The sequence below is a fragment of the Athene noctua genome, chromosome Z (assembly GCF_965140245.1).
Source record: "Athene noctua chromosome Z, bAthNoc1.hap1.1, whole genome shotgun sequence".
In the NCBI taxonomy this organism is placed as follows: domain Eukaryota; kingdom Metazoa; phylum Chordata; class Aves; order Strigiformes; family Strigidae; genus Athene; species Athene noctua.
The window spans coordinates 44449980-44467790 of NC_134077.1; the positions used below are offsets into that span (position 1 = coordinate 44449980).

General features: G+C 42.8%; 1 protein-coding gene across 6 annotated transcripts in view; it reads right to left on the reverse strand.

Annotated features, from left to right (window-relative positions):
* PSD3 (pleckstrin and Sec7 domain containing 3) overlaps nucleotides 1–17811 on the reverse strand; it is a 110566-nt gene that overhangs the window by 16664 nt on the left and 76091 nt on the right. For all 6 annotated transcript variants that reach the window (XM_074933106.1, XM_074933105.1, XM_074933108.1 and 3 more), the window contains 4 exons: nucleotides 10081–10274; nucleotides 7138–7208; nucleotides 1317–1474; nucleotides 296–440 (listed from right to left, as the gene is read on the reverse strand). In XM_074933106.1, coding sequence (XP_074789207.1) covers nucleotides 296–440; nucleotides 1317–1474; nucleotides 7138–7208; nucleotides 10081–10274 — 568 coding nt within the window. The remainder of the gene's footprint in view (nucleotides 1–295; nucleotides 441–1316; nucleotides 1475–7137; nucleotides 7209–10080; nucleotides 10275–17811) is intronic.

Here is a 17811-nt window from a genome sequence, read left to right on the forward strand (position 1 = left end):
TGAAATGTCCTCTGCAGACGCATAACTGAAGGATGGAAACTCTGTATCTGATACTAGGAATACTGGTGATTGTTTCTTTTCTTCAAAAATATAAAAAAATTACTTCCAAATCTGCTCCTACTCTTCTGCCACTTCAAATCTTGCATCAGGAAACAAGCAAAGATTCACTGTGCAAGCCTATTTTTCCTAGGAATACTAGTGGTGATAGCCACAAAACAACGCCAAGGAGTACTGTCCAGTCTCTAGCCAGCCACAGAAATTGCTATCACCTACCCTCTGTATAAAAACAACTCACCTGAGATAGCTTCGTTGTGGTGGCTGGCAGGAGTGGGCGACTGAATTTCTTCTGAGAGCCAATTGCCGCTGGAAATGGAGGTGCAGAGAAGACAGCAGCCACACAGTTTATCTTGTTGATCCAGGTCTGCATTTCTTCTTGGCTCCTGTGGAAGAAACACTTATTAAGCACCTGTTGACTCAACATTCTCTACCTCTTTCCCACCGCTTAAATGGCATTTTAAAAGCGAGAATAATAAGAACTGGATAAGTCTTAGAGTCTGTTCAGTCTTCTCCTCTGTCTTTGCAAGCAGTTACTGTCAGGTTATCTCAGTCACAGGCTGGCTTGTGATTAGGTCCATAACTCAACCTAGCATGCATCTTTCCTAATCCAATCCAAATGACACAGGTGACACAGCCAACCAATGCCCTGATTCAGACATATGTTCTAAGGTCTCAGTTGTGCTGGACATCACAGATCTCTAGGAAGTCTCACATAGATCTCAGTAGAAAAGGGCTCATGCACAAGACTGATGCACAGGTTTTTATGTCAGAAACAAAAGGCAGGTCATCTTTTCTGTCTGGCTGTCACAGCCTGAAGAACTTAATCAAATTATTCTTGTATTAAGTACTAAGTTTGTTTCTGACCAAAGTATATCTTCTAGAAAGACATCCAGTAGGACCCGATGACATCAGGAGACCGAAAATCCAAGACTGCTTTTTGTAATTTGTTTCAATGATTAATCACCCTAACTGTTAAAAGTTTGTGCCTTGTTTCTGAATTGAATTTCCTGGAGCTTCAGCTTCCAGCTGCTGCATCTTGTTATGCCTTTCTCAGCTAGATTAAAAAGCCTCTTAAAACCTGGTGTTTCTTTCTCATGAACTACTTGTGCACTCTAATCAAATCACCACTTATTTCTGTTCAAATAAACAGATTGAACTTCTTAAGCCTCTGCTTTAACCTGTCCAAACATGAATTTACTCCTCCTTCAGCCCTGTTTTCTTTTCTCAATGACTGGCATAAATCAGAAGAGAGCACTTACTGGGCTTGGAAAAGCAGGACTCTCCAATCTGCTGTTTTAAGCTTCAGGACATTTGGTTTCTTCTCATAGTCTGTTGCCTTGGATGCTAGTGCATGATGCACACTAACTGCGTTCTTCAGATCTTCCTCCGACAAAGCTTTTTCTGGCTTATATTCATCCTGCAGGAGTTAACAGGGGAGAATGGCATCTTATTTCTCCATGTGCTACTCCTTTTTCCTTTAATCTAGGGAAAACCCTTGTTCCATAGTCATCAATAGTATTCAAGTATTATGAACTGAATGCAACCTGACTTGAGTAGTTGCAGCTTCCACTACCTTTAACATCTTTTCCTTTCTATTTCTTTCTCTTTTTTGATCTCTTTGCAAGAGAGAGAACTAGTTCCACTACCTGCTTGACAGGAAGAGGAGTAAACAGGGAGTATTTGACTATCATAACAGCTGTGGATTATTTGCCATCATTTCAGGAATCCTTCATGGCCAGCTTCTCACCTCCACTGCTCAGCTGCTGGTTCCTGCTTGGGTTCTCATCCTCCACTGCTCAATTTTTATTTTTCTCAAACAACTACCTTTGTTGTCCTAGGCAAGTCCTCACATAGTAGAGAAGCCTCTTTATCAGTCTCCACAGAGCAAATATAGCAACCTCCTTTAAATCTCTCTGCTCAGGGTCTGCAAATGGCAAGCACAGCACTTAAGGTTTTTGACACAACAACAGGACCACTCCTAACACCAAACGACAAAACCAGCGAGTCAAACTCTCTGTGTTGCAAGTGTCAGCTTCGGAGCAGTCTTTGATCTCCTGAGTGACAGAAACTGGATGAGGGCATAATCATGGTGTAGCCAAAAGTTCAGTTTAAAGCCAATCTGACTATAAATGGCTTGGGAAAGACAGGAGCTTTTTCAGGAAAAGTCACTTGCCAGCAATGTTGCATAAACAAAATTTCTGAAGGAGAGGCCAAAGCTGCCTGCAATTGATTCAATTTCTCACCCTTAGTACATCACAGAAATTAGTCTCATCTGAAACACCCACCAAGGTAGGGGGGTGGCAGGGGCAGGGGCTGAAGGCATCTATGCTCTCAGCCAGGCTGGGTTTGGTCAGGGCTCTCCAGGATGTTTCAACAGATGGAGAGTCACCAGCTGTGGTGACCACTTCCTAGAAGGGAAGACAAAGTGTCCTGCTCGTCTGCCATATCTCATCTTTCCTCACAGAGGTCCAGCTAGTCCAAGTCCAGAACTTACTGCTGCTCAGACACTTCATCAAAGGAGATGCAGCTAATCAGCAATACTGTCACAGCACCACCTCCACTTCAGGCCAGACAAGGGCACAACCCACCACAGATCTGGCAGGCCTAGCAGAAAGGCTGAACACTGCTGCACAGATGACCAAAGGGTAGCTTCCAACCTAAGCATCTGTGACATAAGGGGTTTACAAGGTCTGTTAGCGAGTGAAGCCAAATGTCCTTCCTCTCTCATACCTCGAGTCACAGCAAGCTTTGACACAATCTCCATATCATGATGGACTTTCCCTACTCTCACTTAGGTCACTCTCTAAGACTCCTTCAAGGAAGATCTGGGAAGGTCTGTAGTCAAATGACAAGAACTGGAGGAGGCTGTCCAACATCTGACCCAGCCCCATCTTGAATATGAAGGAAGCAAGCCCCTAGGTCAAGCCTTCATGACTTCAAAAGCTAATTTTTTGGTGGTAGTTTGGGGGGAAATGACTGGCTCCACTTCCAGGGAGATTGGGAAAACTTCAGCACCAGCAAATTAATTTAGACAGGCCTTAGAAACATGGCATTCTGGCTTTCCTCAAATTACTGCCTTGAGACAGTGTAAGCAATCGCCTTGCCTGTTGTCTTCCAGCTTCCTCTGGGAGATATATCCAAAAGTCCACAACCTGCGCTGGTGTCAAAACCTGTTCCAGAAGAATTCCACATTTGGGCAGTCCCAGAAGCAGTCCTGTCTGAGATCCCCTCCTTACTGACAGAGAGTGTTCATGTTATTCCTTGCTAATCCCATTGGATCAGATGGCTGCAATCTATCCTGACAGCTGGGGGTCTGACAGCTTCCTCAAAAGCACTGATCAGCATACCGGAAATGTCTCCACACAGTTGGCCAGCCTCAGAGAAGGCTGGAAGGACATGATTGTGCTGTCAAAATTCCTCCTCTAATGCCTCCAACTCTTTTCAACTGAGGGAATTCAAGAGGAGCAGGAACATCTGTACCTCCTACGCCATCAAGGACAGCACATGTTCTACCATGCTGGTGTCAGCGTGGAGGTTGAGCTGAAATGGAAGGCACCTCACTAAGATTAGACCAAGACAGTGGCAAGAAATATATGAAGAGTCAGAAAGCAACTGTGACCTCTCTGTCAACTGAAGGCTGATGTGAGCGTTGCACACAATGCAATGACATGCTGAATTAATCTTTCTCAGAATCCCAGAGAATGACTTTCCCACATCATGCTGACCCAGAGCCAGCATGTTTCTAAATCTGTTTTTGATAGACTAGAGAATGGCATTTGGCTTTTTATCAGTCAATGTACTGTGGGTGGATATCTCCACTCAGTTGCATGTGATGGCTGCAAAATTCTCTTTCAGAAAGTCTCATCATCAAACACTTTACATCATTCTTTCTCTCTTTTCTTCTAATATTTTAACAGAGGAAGCACATTTAAGAGTTCATATACTTTCAGGTATTTTTGTAGAAGTGCCACATCAAAGAGCAAAGATGTTGCAAACCTCACAGAAGAGTCTGAACAAAACATGAAGGTCTGTATCCTGGAGTGCTTGCCCAGAAGCAATTTCTAGCAAGGAAGCAAGTTCAGCCTTACATTCTCTCCTTATAAACCTCTCTTCGGTACACAAATCACATCCCACGTCAGTCTAGTGAACAGACATTCTGTCAAGCTGCTACTTTGCTATTTCCTCTTGCTATGAACAGAGGGCAGGAAATTAACCTTGGCCTGAGGATGTCCAGAGACAGGGCCAACATCCCAAACATGTAAAACCTCTCAATTTATGTAATACTGTGGCAGGCCTGTTTAGCTGACTAATTGTGAATGCTCCCACTGAGCCCCTCTGGTGGCCTCTCTGCTCACTCAGAAACCATCTCTCTTAAATCACTAATTTAAAAATAAAACAGTATGCAGCACAGGAATTAGCACTGGAACACTTCCAATGGAAAAAAATAAAGTAAAATGTGGGCACAGAGACACGACTGCCCAGATAAACTCCCCAGTAAATCTCAGGTGACCACTATATACACAGCACTCTCATACATGGACTCTGACAGCAAAACAAGTAGAGCTGAACTGGTATGCAAACAAAATGACAGAAGAATTAGAATCACACTGCCCACTGTGGGAATCACAGCTGCTACAAATACGTATTACAATAGTGTCTTAAGGGAACAGTTGAGTTACAGATAAATACAGAAAGCAATAGTGCAGCAGTTTGTACATGTGTTTGTGTGTACACAGTACCTAGAACAGCGAGATTTCTCTCTCCCCTGCCTGAATAGCACTCAGTGCAATGAAACGCATCATTACAGTTGTTACCTCCACGGATACATAGATAATATACAGATAATCAGAGAAAGAGGTAAAATGTATGTGTGCGTTTATGAATGTACCCGGCTCTACAGCACTCCATAACCAAGAGACAAGGCAAACAAAAGCAAGGAAATCCTTTGCCCATGACTACTGTCAGACCTATGCATTCCTGCAAAGCAATCAAACTGTTCTAAAATGCTCCTGAATTTTCTGAAGTGAGGATAATTTCAGTTTCCTGGCATATTGCAAAAGGAAACAACAGCTCAGCGACTTTTACTACAACAGCTTGGTCTAGCTGTGTATTTTAAAAGCTTGGCACGCTCTGTTTCTGCACTACCACATCCCTAAGAGCAAAGTTTATTTCAGGGCTGAGGCAAAGCCCTAATGGACCTTCTGAAGAGAAATCAGAGGATGTTTCACAGCTGCAGCATGAGGCATTGTGGCTGAGCAGGGTCTGGAGGCACCTTCGGGAAGTTCACATCCCCATCACTCTGGAAATGAGTCACTTCCCATCAGGGTCCTTCTGTCAACCTTTTACAGTACTGAAGTAAAAGTCTGGCTTGTCACTCTGCTACAGTAAGATGGCTTCAGTACCAAGTGGGAGAGGGCAGCTTTGCAGAGTAAACACCCTGTAATCACTCAACTGCTGTGACAAGAGTAAGGTGTGCAAATAACAAACAAGAACAAGAACAGCAATGTATTTCATTTTGCAAAGGTTCAGTTTGATGTGAAATTACTTTGTTGCTCTCCAAAGGATGGAGGATGAGAGCGGGGGAAGCACCATTCTGCAGAAAATTCGCATCCTGTATCAGCATCTCTACATTTTGGCAACAGAAAGTTTTTTAAACCAATATGCTTAAAAGCATTTAATTAAGACTCTAAGATAGGCCATATCTCCCTTTCTTCCCCTCAAAAGCTCATTAATCCTCCATCAAAGATCAAATAGGAAAATTATGTGTTATTAGCTTCTTACTTCGTAAGGGGTTCCAGTCTTTTCATGAGAACACTAAAGATGATCTACTTCAGAAATCAAAGCAGGTGACCCCATTTCACCCAGGAAAGGGCAAGAACAAACCTGTCACGAACGCCACTTTAGTAAAATCTGAACCTGCTGCCAGCAAGAGAACCAGAGGGAAGGCTCAGCTGCAGTTCAGCAGACTTGGTTCTAGTCTCTTGCACTGGCTTTGAGCATGTCACATCCAACTTTCAGCCCAAATCTTCCATCGTGACTGCAGACTGTTTTGTTTGTTTCAGGACTTCAGCCCCCTCATAAATGTACTGCACCCAGAGCATCCACCTTGTCTCTCTTCTCAGAGACTATCCAGGCTGATCCAATGAAACTAACAACTTCAGAAAGCCACAGCAGGGGAGGAGGAAATGGCAGTAGGCACTCAAACTTGCCCTCTTGATATTTGCAGAACACAGTCAAAATGTTAAAAGGCTTTCAAAGGAGCATAATTGTACAATACAGGACAGCCTGGACAAACACTACCTACTTCATGAATACTCCACCTACACTGGAGGGGCAAAATGCCTTTACAATCTACTTAGCTGCTACCATTTACTTGATTTTGACAGTTCTCACTCATATGTTGTATTTCATGTTCCAAGACTATGGTTAAACAGTACTATAATATACTTAAGTTTGCACCAAAAAGACCTGAACGGTTTCGACATATTTTTCTAGACTTCTGGTTGTCAAGGAGCAAAGTTTGTCAGAAACCAGTGTCTCATCTTGCTTGGGGCAGGGGTAAGTATCCTTTTATCCTTCAATTTAGCTGTGGAGCAGAAGCTGCAGATCACTACCAAGGCCAAGCTGCCATTCAATTGTTTTGCAGATGGTCTTGCAGGCATTGCATAAAAGTATACTATGAAAAGATGGAAAAGGAGGACAGTGTTACAGAAGGGAAAGTCGTATGTATGAAATTAAATGTTAAAAAGGAGCCTAGAGGAATGTGTGCAAGAGAGAGAGATGTCTTTGCTGGTGAAACTGGCTATTTTTTCAGCCATGAGTGACAGCAATGGTATGAACTGGAACTGATAATGTGCACATGTGGATGCGGACAATGGAAGTGATCTTGAAAGTGTGAAAAGGGGGAGGGTGTCAATGAAAGGATTCATGCCTGAATGTGTATGTAAACAGGGTGGGGGGCAGAGAGAGCAGCTACAACTGTGTGTCGAGGGAAAAGAGCCAGAGGTGGGTTGTGAGAGCAGAGAAGATGCCTGCTGCACTATCTCTGTTTAGTTTCCAAAAGACACTGATTTCCCCTACCTTCTGCAAGTACAGGACTGTTCCCTTCAGCACAGCATAAAAGGTTTTCCAGCCTCTCTTTCCCCGGGGAGCTGCAAAGAAAGCAAACGAAACCCCATTTAAATTGGGTCCATTTTTATACTTTGTCTAGGCAACAGGAGAGCTACATTAGTCCCATGTTAAACCTCCTTTGTACTCTCCTTTTCAAAGGACAATGCAACTCAGCACAGTGCCTGCGCATACCTACTGTGTGAGAGCATAATAAAACAACCCTGACGACAGCCCTGGACTGGATCAGAAGGGACCAGCAGCAGTGCAGAAAGCAGGCCAGAGAGATCCAGTCTTTGTGCTCTTGCAGTCAGGCACACACTGCCCCTACACAGTTAGGTCTGAGCTCTGCAGCATGGCAGTTTTCAGAAGAAAACACCCTTTCTCCATGCTGCGGCAGTCTGGCAGGCACTACTCAAGACCAATGGGACACTGCTCAAAAATCATTCTTCACCCTTGCCACTGCTGCACACCTTAGCTGGCACTGAGTGGTCAGATGGCTTCTTAGTCCCTTCCCCTCTTCCTGCAACCACAGGGGAAGCCAAAGAAGAGAAAGGAGAAGAGAATCAAACAAAATCCTAAGGAAAATTAAAACAAAACAAAACACCACACCTCAAGAAACCTAAAGTAAGTTAGAAATTGAAGAACGCAACAGACACAACGTATCCAGCCCACAAATTCCTAGAAACAAGCACTGGGGGAAAAAAAAAAAAAAAGAAAAAAGAAAAAAAAAGGGGATTCACCATGAAGGTTCAGTTTGAAATTCAGCTGCAATAGAGGAACAGAAGGCATAGGCTGTACAGTCCCAGTGCCAGAGACTAGAAGCCTGTATCTAAGCTCACTCTCCACCAAGCACACTCCACTGACCAGCATCCACTTGCCTCTATAATGAAATCAGTAATCCATGCACAACTAAAACATCATGCTATAAAAGGCACCCCATTCTGATCTGAAGACAGCAAGCGATGGTAAAGAGGTTATTAGTCCCTTGCTCCAGAGGTTAATCGTTCTAAACACATGTGAAGGGCCTTATTTCTCATCAGCATTTGTTCAGTTCAGCTTCCACTTATTGGTCCCTGTTACACCCTTCTCCTCTAGACTGCCTAAGTGCTTTAGCTCTCTGTACTACTTCCTGAGAAAATACATATAGTATGCTAGCACATCACTTCATTATCAATTTGGCACAAGCTGATCTCTGCCCCGCAACAACTTCATTAGGAAATGAAATACGCAAAGGACTAACTAACTTCAAAAAAATGAGTTTCATTTTCACAGAATCACAGAATCCTCTAGGTTGGAAAGGACCCTGGAGATCATCTAGTCCAACCATTCGCCTAGCACGAACAGCATATCCCACCTACAGCATATCCTTAAGCTCTAAATCGACCCTACTCTTGAACACCTCCAGGGATGGGGACTCCACCACCTCCCTGGGCAGCCCATTGCAACGCCTAGCAACCTGTTCTGGAAAGAAATACTTCCTGACATCTAGTCTAAACTTTCCTTGGCCCAGCCTGAGGGCATTCCCTCTTGTCCTGTCGCTTACTACTAGGTTAAAGAGGCTCAAACCCAGCTCTCTGCATCCTCCTTTCAGGTAGCTGTTGAGGGTGATAAGGTCTCCCCTCAGCCTCCTCTTCTCCTGACTAAACAATCCCAAAATTTTACTTGCAACTGGAAGTCAAAATGTAACTTTTTCAGGAGCTGTACAACAGTGAGAGACAGACCTCTTAAGATGTACAGAAAATTTCTGAAAACATGCCCAAATAACATTACTCAAAAAAGATTATCCCCCAAATGCCAGCATCCAGTGTTCTGAATAATGAGCAATTCTGATTACTTATAATTAAAGAAGTTAATAAAGTAAACTAGATACAGTTACTTATTAAGGTTAAATAAATGGAAGTTTAATAGAGGAACCTATCCAGAGCATCCAGTCATCACAAAGAATGAGGTCAGTTTGATTTCAACATCTCTATTTGGATTTAGTTGTCCAGCTGTCAGCCTCCAGCTTGAAAACCTTGACCTCCAACTGTAACTTCTAAAATATACTAGCAAAACATGCGGACACCAAAGAGCTTAGCCCAGCTAACAGAGCTGCAGCTACCCAAAAACCATCACAAAGTCAGACTTTGCCTTCAGGATTCAGCCAAACAGTGTGAACCATGAGTAGGTGATCATCACAACAATTGGGGAAAATACAGATGCTCTGAGTAATCTGTTTCCAAGATCAATAGTAAACAAACAAATGAAGGTATTCTAACAACAAAACACACAGGCAAGTCAGAGGCCTTTGAAAATTAGTGCACCACAAATGGAAGTAGGACAAGAAGAGGGTAATTTAAGTAGGAGACACAGCAGGATTATTACAAAAAAGGTGCAGGGAGGAACTGCATTGCATAGATCTAGCTGCTACCAAAAGCTGTTGAACTTGACTGGGTATGTGACCCGAGGCTGGGAAAGTAGGGAACAGTTACAGCATCTTTCAAGAAGAGATAAATAACAGCCTTCCTTTAAAGACAGACCCAGAGGGGAGGGAAGATTTGAAACAATCTGGTGTCACATAAGGAAAAGGAGAATTATCAAACTACTATCGAACAGCTACTATAATTCACTCGAAATAGTTTTCTCTTCTGTAAACCATGAGATTCATTTTCTTCTAGCACAAAAGATTAACATTACTTTGCTGTATCACATTACTTATTATGCTTGTGCATTAGAGCTGTTGCAAATGGGACTGAACACTGTAAATCCTGGCCTAATAGTGAGTGTGATAATCCAATTGCTGCATTGTTTGTTATTGCTGCAATTTCCCCTAATGAAGCAGCACTATTTGCCTTGAGAAGCACATAGGCTCATTGTAAGGAGCAATGTGCAGAGAAACAAGAAAATGAGATGCTAAGGGTGAAAGGTACTCACTTTTCTTTCCATCCATATCTGCATGGATTTTCCGAGCCAGAAATCCAGTTTTATACACAGTAGCATTGGGGTCATGAGGGATGTCCAGAAACGGGTTATTTGAGTTGCCAATTCGACTGACAGCCTTCGTCTGGCTTCCATTATCCTTTTCATCTGTCCCATCTGAGTGAGACTTTTTTTTCTCTTCTTCATCCCTTAAAAAAGCAGTGAAAACCAATCATGAGCAAGGGGCTGACCAGCAAAGTTTCATTTCAGGAAATCTTGCACACTCCTTGTCAAAACACACTTCTGTCTTTATAGAGGGCCCTATTTAGGGAGAAACCTAGATACATACCAAAATATAGCTGGATTATAGCAAAGCTTCAGTTCACCTACCTCACCCAGCATAGGAGTCAGATTTTCAAAAAAGCCCATGTTGCTCTTTTACAGTCTCAAAAGGCAGGATTTCAAGAGCGTTCTGTGTCCGACAACCTCACCTATTTTTAATTCCACTTACTTGAGTGCTAAAATGGGAAATATTTGCCTGTTGGGCTCTCCTGAAAAATCTCCAGTTTCTTCATGAGTTCACATGTGGATGAAAAGAATTAAATTACTACAGATCACTGTGGCTTACCCCTTAACTTAGCACACAAAATACAGACTCTACCTACTTTTCCTTATTTTCCTCTGCAGACTAGCATAGAAGTAGTAATTTAAAAATAAAAACTACACTGGGTGAATTATGTTATCTGTATTTTAGAAACAAAATGCTGCTCAAAATGTTACTTATTAGGGTAATGTATTAAACACAGCTCTTGGGGACAACAATGCAATCCATTTCAGCAAGTCACAAGCATTGCCTAACTGATAAATGCCTTTTTACTAGTCATAGCCAAAGGCAAAAAGGACCAGGCAAACTAATAAACAAAGGGTGTCCATCACAAGAGTAGGATGATGGTTTTCAGAAAACAGGCCACTAATCTGACTGGATGGTATACCTGGAGGAACCACAGTAAATGTCAGATTACAGAGCAACCCTGGGTCCTCTGAAGTCCTCATACATTCCCCTCCAGGTGACTGGGGAAAGGTGTGTCAGGGAGGATGAAGGCTGTCATTGGAAAGTCATGGTAGCAATGCTTGTCCTAAAACCAGCACCTCATTAAAAAAAGAAAACATTATCACTTGAGTAATGATGGCTAATAGCAGGTGTGGACTTCAAACTGCTGCGTCTCACTTGACCCAGATGATCAGAGAAAGCAAGCTGCGGCAGATCTTCTAAACATGTGCATGTATTTAAATGTGTGTATCAGATGAGGACTATCAGGGCATAGGTCAGTCTAAAAAGCTCCTTTTGGGACACACTGCAACCATGTCTGCTTATGGGAATGACCATCCAGTGAAATGTCCTCCAAGAACTGCATGCTAGAGTCACAATCTGCGTTATCGTGATCTCTGATGAAATGGTCTTCTAGGGAATAACTTAGTCTGAGGACATACAACAATAATAAGGTGGTTTGACAACACGGAAACCAAATCCAGAGATACAGAGGCTATATTAGTGAACTCAGCAGCACCAGGGAATGTTCCCAGGCATTTGACTTTGATCACCTCATTCTACTTTGTGCTTGGGTCTCAGCCCAGCACACTCCCAAACAATTTCCAGAGACCCTTTAGGAATCAGCACAGTCAAGAACCACCCCCACAGGCAGTACAAAGGCAAGCATCTTCTTTTGGAGAATAAGACCTTACAACAGTATGGATACAGATGCTACACATCAACGTTGGGCCTGAGAGTCACACAAAGGTGCCAGACAACTGACTTAGTTGTAGAGATATAGTCAAGGTGGTGCACCAGACCTTCATGGTGTTGTCTTATTAAGAGGAACAAAACTTTTACCTGAAGATCTGATTCCTGCAACCAAGAGCAGTCCTTGAATCTTTCAGCCTATCAATATGTCTTTTCCCACTCCAGACCAGAGAGAGTCGAAAAAAGTTTTTATCGCTCAAAGCATTCTTTGGTTGAAGCCCTCTCCCAACTGAAAAAGTGTATTAATTTCTGTCAGTTTTGATTGTCCCCACCCTTCCTGTGTCTGCCTCACTTCCTAGCTGCTGGCAAGTCTGTACCATTGTGTGACACATGTTTTAGATATGTGTTCATTCCAGGAGCAAATTCTCTCAATACAAGTCTGTGGTATCTAATCCAGACTAAAATCTCTCAAGAGGACACAAGCACTGGGGCTGATTTGTCACACAGAAGTGCCTTGTGAATTCTGGGATTCCAGCCAAGGACACAGTGGATATCTCCTTGTCAGCAGAGACCTACTGCAACCAGTGCCCTTATCCAAGCAGACACAGGCGTTGTGATAAGCGATCCTGGGGATCCTGGATACCACTAGTGCTGGGGTCAATGCTCTCAAACTCAGCATCTCTGGGACAACTATTAAACAGGAATTCTTTAAAAGACAGACAGGGCAGACAAGGACAAAATGGCATCTGCTGTCATGACTGCTAGTAGCACTGAATAAACCTTTAACTGGTCCTTTAATCTGCCACTGAAAATGGGACATCCTTAAGACTCAGAGGCCTCAAGCACCTGTGAGAGCGAAGTGCTCCAACAAGATGCATTAGGTCAAGATGCAATGAAAAGAATCTGAGAAGCAAAGCAGACTCATTACAGAGAATGAGAAATGGATGGACAGCTGAGAAAACAGAAATAGAAGGAGCCTCTGTCTTCTTCTGATCTTGAGTATGAAGCACCAGTGGAAATAAAACCAAGAGATCTGAGACTTACTTCATCAAATACTCCATGTTGTTTCAGTGGTCAAGCGTAAGAAAGGATGATTGGAAGGAGTTTTAAAGCATCAAAACAGTTCACATATCAGTCTTCGCTTACATACCCACCAAAGCTGGCTGAATAGATAGGTCCTGGATAGCTTTTAACAAGGATGTAACAATTTGACCTTACTCCTCACCAGTCTTTCCGTTATGGTTGCAAGGAGGAAGAGCTGCAGAAAATTAAGCTGACTTCTGTATACATACACCTGAAAACTGGTCTTTGTTTGAAACCCTAGCCTGTGGGGGGTGCAACTACCTCCTCATCTTCAGATGACTCTCACAGATGATTCAACTCCTGTAACATCCCCAGCATGAAGGCCTTCAGTGATGCAGGGATAAGAGTCAGTGGGTGGTGTCTCTGTGCAGGTATGTTCAGAGTCATGGATCTAGTGTCACACTGGCAGAGCTCAGGTCCTTGTCAGGGGCAGGCTCGGTGCCTTTCCATTTGGTACAGAAAATAGCACAATCTTTCTGCCTTTGGGGAAAAAAAGAGAACATGTTGCTTCCATCACACTTTTCAGTAGCAAAACATCATAATGAGCGTCCTCTTAGGTTTGCAGAAGTCTTAAGAGATTTTCTGTCTTTGATCAGCAGAGGGAGCTCATTGCTGGTCTGGGTCTGAAAGCAGTTTCTCTGGTGACCCCTCTCTGTGATAACTGAAAGGGCCTGATGGCTGTGAACGCTCTTGTAGGAGGGATGGATGGAAAATGGGACCTACTAGTGTCTCTGCTCTGAAGGGTACTAGTGACAGGAAAATGTTATCACCTGTACAGTTTCTACAAGACTCTGCTTATGACATGTGATATTTGCAAGGCTTCCCAAAACAAGGAGCTTCAGTTCCACCTCCTTTAGCTTGTTTCTTTGGAAAAGAACCTGCAGACAGAGCAGTAACCAGGGCACTGGCTGCCCATGAAAACCAGCACACCAAGGCCAGGATCTGCTTGCTCTATCCCTTGAAGACACAGCATGGAAACAGCAATGTTTTCCTTCCCAAATGAATGATCACTGACAACCAGAGTTTGCCTCTTATTCTTAAACATGAAAATTTGAAAAACGTACAAAAATGTAGATGTTGCCATTTTGGCGAAGAAATATATTTTTGCCTCTCCCCAAAATGACACTATAGAAGAAAGGCCCATTTTTTGTCTTCTGAGAGAATACCACTATCCAGTTCTCTCAGTAACAATAACATTTCTGTATGCTCTATGGTCTGACTTGAGGCTCTGCCTTGGAAAACTTCAAAGTCACTAAGCTGGAAAGGTAGAAAATAGAAAACTTATAAGACATGGCAAAAGGCTGGGTTTATCCATTTCAAAATCGGCATTTTAAAAAATTCGATTTGTAACATATAATGACATGAATCTCTGGAACTGATAGCATCTGTTAGGAAACTGAATTGAGAGACCAGTGGACAGAAGCTTTGGCATCTTCACAAAGGGAGGAGAGAAGAAAGGAGAGCCAGGTGATTACCACCTGACTCCTCTGTAAAACCAATCATGAAGTTGCAAACAGGAAACATCCTAGAACTTGGAAGACAAAGAGATAATTATAATGGGGAAACATTTCTCAGTTTGACCTAGAAAAAGGTGAGCTTCAGCACAGAGGTCTTTACAGCCACCCTGGTCTCTGTGTCACAGTTTGCCACAGGAAACATAGAAAGGATTTGGCAGCAGCCCTTTCCCACCATCACTGTCTCAGAAAGACCTATTTTAGTTTGGCTGGAAGGAGAAGATTTTTCAGTGCAGTCCAGAAAATCAAAAAAGAATATACTATGTCCATGTCTAAACTCTAAAAGAAAACTGTACCATTAACTAGTCAAAAAACCCATGATTCTCCAGAAAACTACAGTGTCCTGCTGAGAGAAAGCTTTCAGGATACAATTAGCTCAAATGCATCCATTTGATTTTTGCAATCTTGTAAGCAACACTTTGGAATTTCGTATGTTAATTCTTAGATCACCATTCAGTCTATTTTAAGATGATGATTTTGTTATTCCTGTCACCTTCAACAGGAAGTAGACATAATATTACAACAACAATGATGTTCACCACCACATTTCCAGGTAGACATCATGAGAGCAAAACATATTCAGCTCTGGAGCCTTTGAAATAAAACTAATTTTTCTTCTTCAGTTTAAAGCTGGTGATGATCAGTGCAAAAGTCAAAGGATGAGAAACATCTACAAAACCTGGGCCATAACATCACAGACAACAGGACTGAAGGGATGTTAAGAGGTCAACTAATCCATCTCTACCTTTAAGGCTGGATCCACTCTTCCTAACCCATTCTGGACAGAATGACCAGTTCACAAAAACCTACAGTGAAAGCGCTTCCACAGTTTGTCCAAACAAATCTATGTCCTGGTTTAAAAGGCTTATTGCTAGAAAGCTTTTTTCAATGTTGAACCCAAACTTCCCTTGTTCCAAATTCAAGTCCATCTACAATGGGTGTGCAGAGTAATGCACACTCTTCTCTGCAACAGCCTTGACACATTGGAAAAAATACACTTAGGTCCCTCTCCTCAGTGCTCCCTTTTCTGACTAAACAAACCCAACTCAATCTCACTGCTCATGTTCACAGGATCTTGAATTAATTTCATTGTATGGGTAGTGTCAGGGTTGAAGAACAGGAGTTCACCATCTGACTATGAAAAAATTCCATGGAAATATTAAGTCCCTTAGGGAAATTTAAGCAGCATGAGAAATTACAACACAACTATTGGAGCTACATGCACTCCTGGGGTGGTTCCAGTGACCTCAGCACACTGAAAACAGGATTGCATTGGACTAACTGGGTGAAACAGTACGTGGCTTCACTGCAGGCAGTAGGAACTTCTGTCAAGGACTTCAGTGAGGTCCAATCATTACTTAGCACTTCACTTGCTGTTCAAAGAAATGAACTACAGTCTAAGAGACAGGAGAGAACTAGAACTGTAAGCAGTAGAGAGAAAATATGGAATGGGACAAAAGACAGAATAATCGTATTTCTGATGGTTAGTTTTCCCATACTGCTTTCATCTTTTCTCCCAGGACACTGAACAACAAGGCAGGCAAGAAGAAATGGCAAGCAAAGTAAATGGCAAGACAAGTAAATGGTAGAATGTCTTCTGGCAGTTCTATTGTGAAAAGTTACCAAAAGACTTCAGGGGTGCAGTGCAGAGTAAGGAGCGTGCATTCAGGACCTCACATTCACCAGTTGAGGGCAAATTCCAGGTCAGGTCTGTTTATTTTATAGATCATGGTACATGATTTGCTTTTAACATTTTGGAGAACTTGAACCTGGAATTACTGCAGAAGCAGAACTGTAATGAAATTTTCTCTTCCAGAGTGTACTCGTGCTTCCCGGTTCATAAAGTATAAATGAATACTACTACTGAAAGTCTCTGGAGCATATCTACTGATTACAATGCCACTTCTCTTGACTACAAAATTGAAGTCAGTGGTAGCCATTTTTTCTGTGGGCTTTGGATCAGACTAATTCTACTGGAAACGGACAGCAAACTATTTAGGACAACAACACACAGAGCTCATAACTAGGAAGAAAAGGATCGTGTAGCAGTCTTTCTCCATCTTACTCATTGCTGTTACTCTCCCCTGCCTAGGGACTTACTGTCAGTCATTAATCCACCAAATAATGTACTGCCAGAGCAGCTCTTAAACTGTTGCTCAGCTCATAGAGTCTTAGTTCCTCAAAGGGATTCTGGCTGGGGGAAAAGCGTTCCTTCAATGTGCCAGCATCTCCAAGGGAGCTTATGCTGAGTTTTGCAGCCCTGTTTCCACCTGTGCCTTACCTCCCACTTCTTCCCCTGCCAACTGCATCAGAGAAGTAAAGGGATACTCTTTGGAAAGGAGAGAGGATCTTCCTCAGTCCCATCACAGGAAAACTGACTATGTCCCCTTCCTATCCACCCTTCTCTGCAGATCACAACAGCAGAGCAAGAGATTGATGTGCTTCCTCCCTCTAGCTCAGGCAGTCCTGGGGCTCCTTTGGTTGATTACTTTACACCAAGCACACATCTCTGTGAAAGTGAAGAGAAACATTTTCACACTCCCTTTTCCAGCCAGTGCTCTCAGTCCTAAAAGTAAAGGCACAGTCTCTTTGACTATGCCCAGAATGAGTTTTGTTTCTCAGCAGAGAAAGTAATTGTCACATCAGTCCCAGCTATCTCTCTGAGCTTCAGACTGGAACGGACAATTTGCCCCTTTGAGCACTCTGCTAGGACAAGGTGGCTTTACACTCACATCCCAAAGCCTTGTTTAAGAATTCTGATTTATTTCTCTTCCAGCCTGCTTGGAATTTTTCCCTAAACAATTCATTAGCAAGGGACACAGACTGGACTATGTAAATGTTGAAGCAGTTACTACCTATACAGAAGCAAGCTATCTCATAAATCTCCTTGACTGAAGCTCATGGGAGCATAGCCAGGACTGAGTCAGTTCCCACCTGGAGGCTGCCCAAGTGCATTAGACACGGTATGGTCTCTTGGCAAGAGCTGGAGGAAAATTCTGACATCGAGAAAGTCACATAATGGATTCTGCTAGATCTAAAGTACCTATGAGAGAGTGTCTTGCAAACAGGTCTGGTGTTGTGACACATAAGATTAACATGTCTTCCAGGTCCAAGACACAGTCTGGGAAAATGTCACCCACCATGCTTCTTATGAGGCTCATCTGAGATGGCACTTGGTGATTCCTCTGAGCAGCCACCTTCCTCACTACTTTGACATTATCTAACACACTTCTGAACAGGGGCTGCAATCCCAGTTGAGACCAACAGCCCTTATAAGTGAGGTTGTACACCCTGACAAGAAATTCCTTGGTTTTAGTTCATCATCTGCAAATGAAAATCAGAAGCCAATGAGCCTGCAAGATCTATGGCAGTTGTCAGGATTTCTAGCGCAAAAGGTGCAGGAGCATT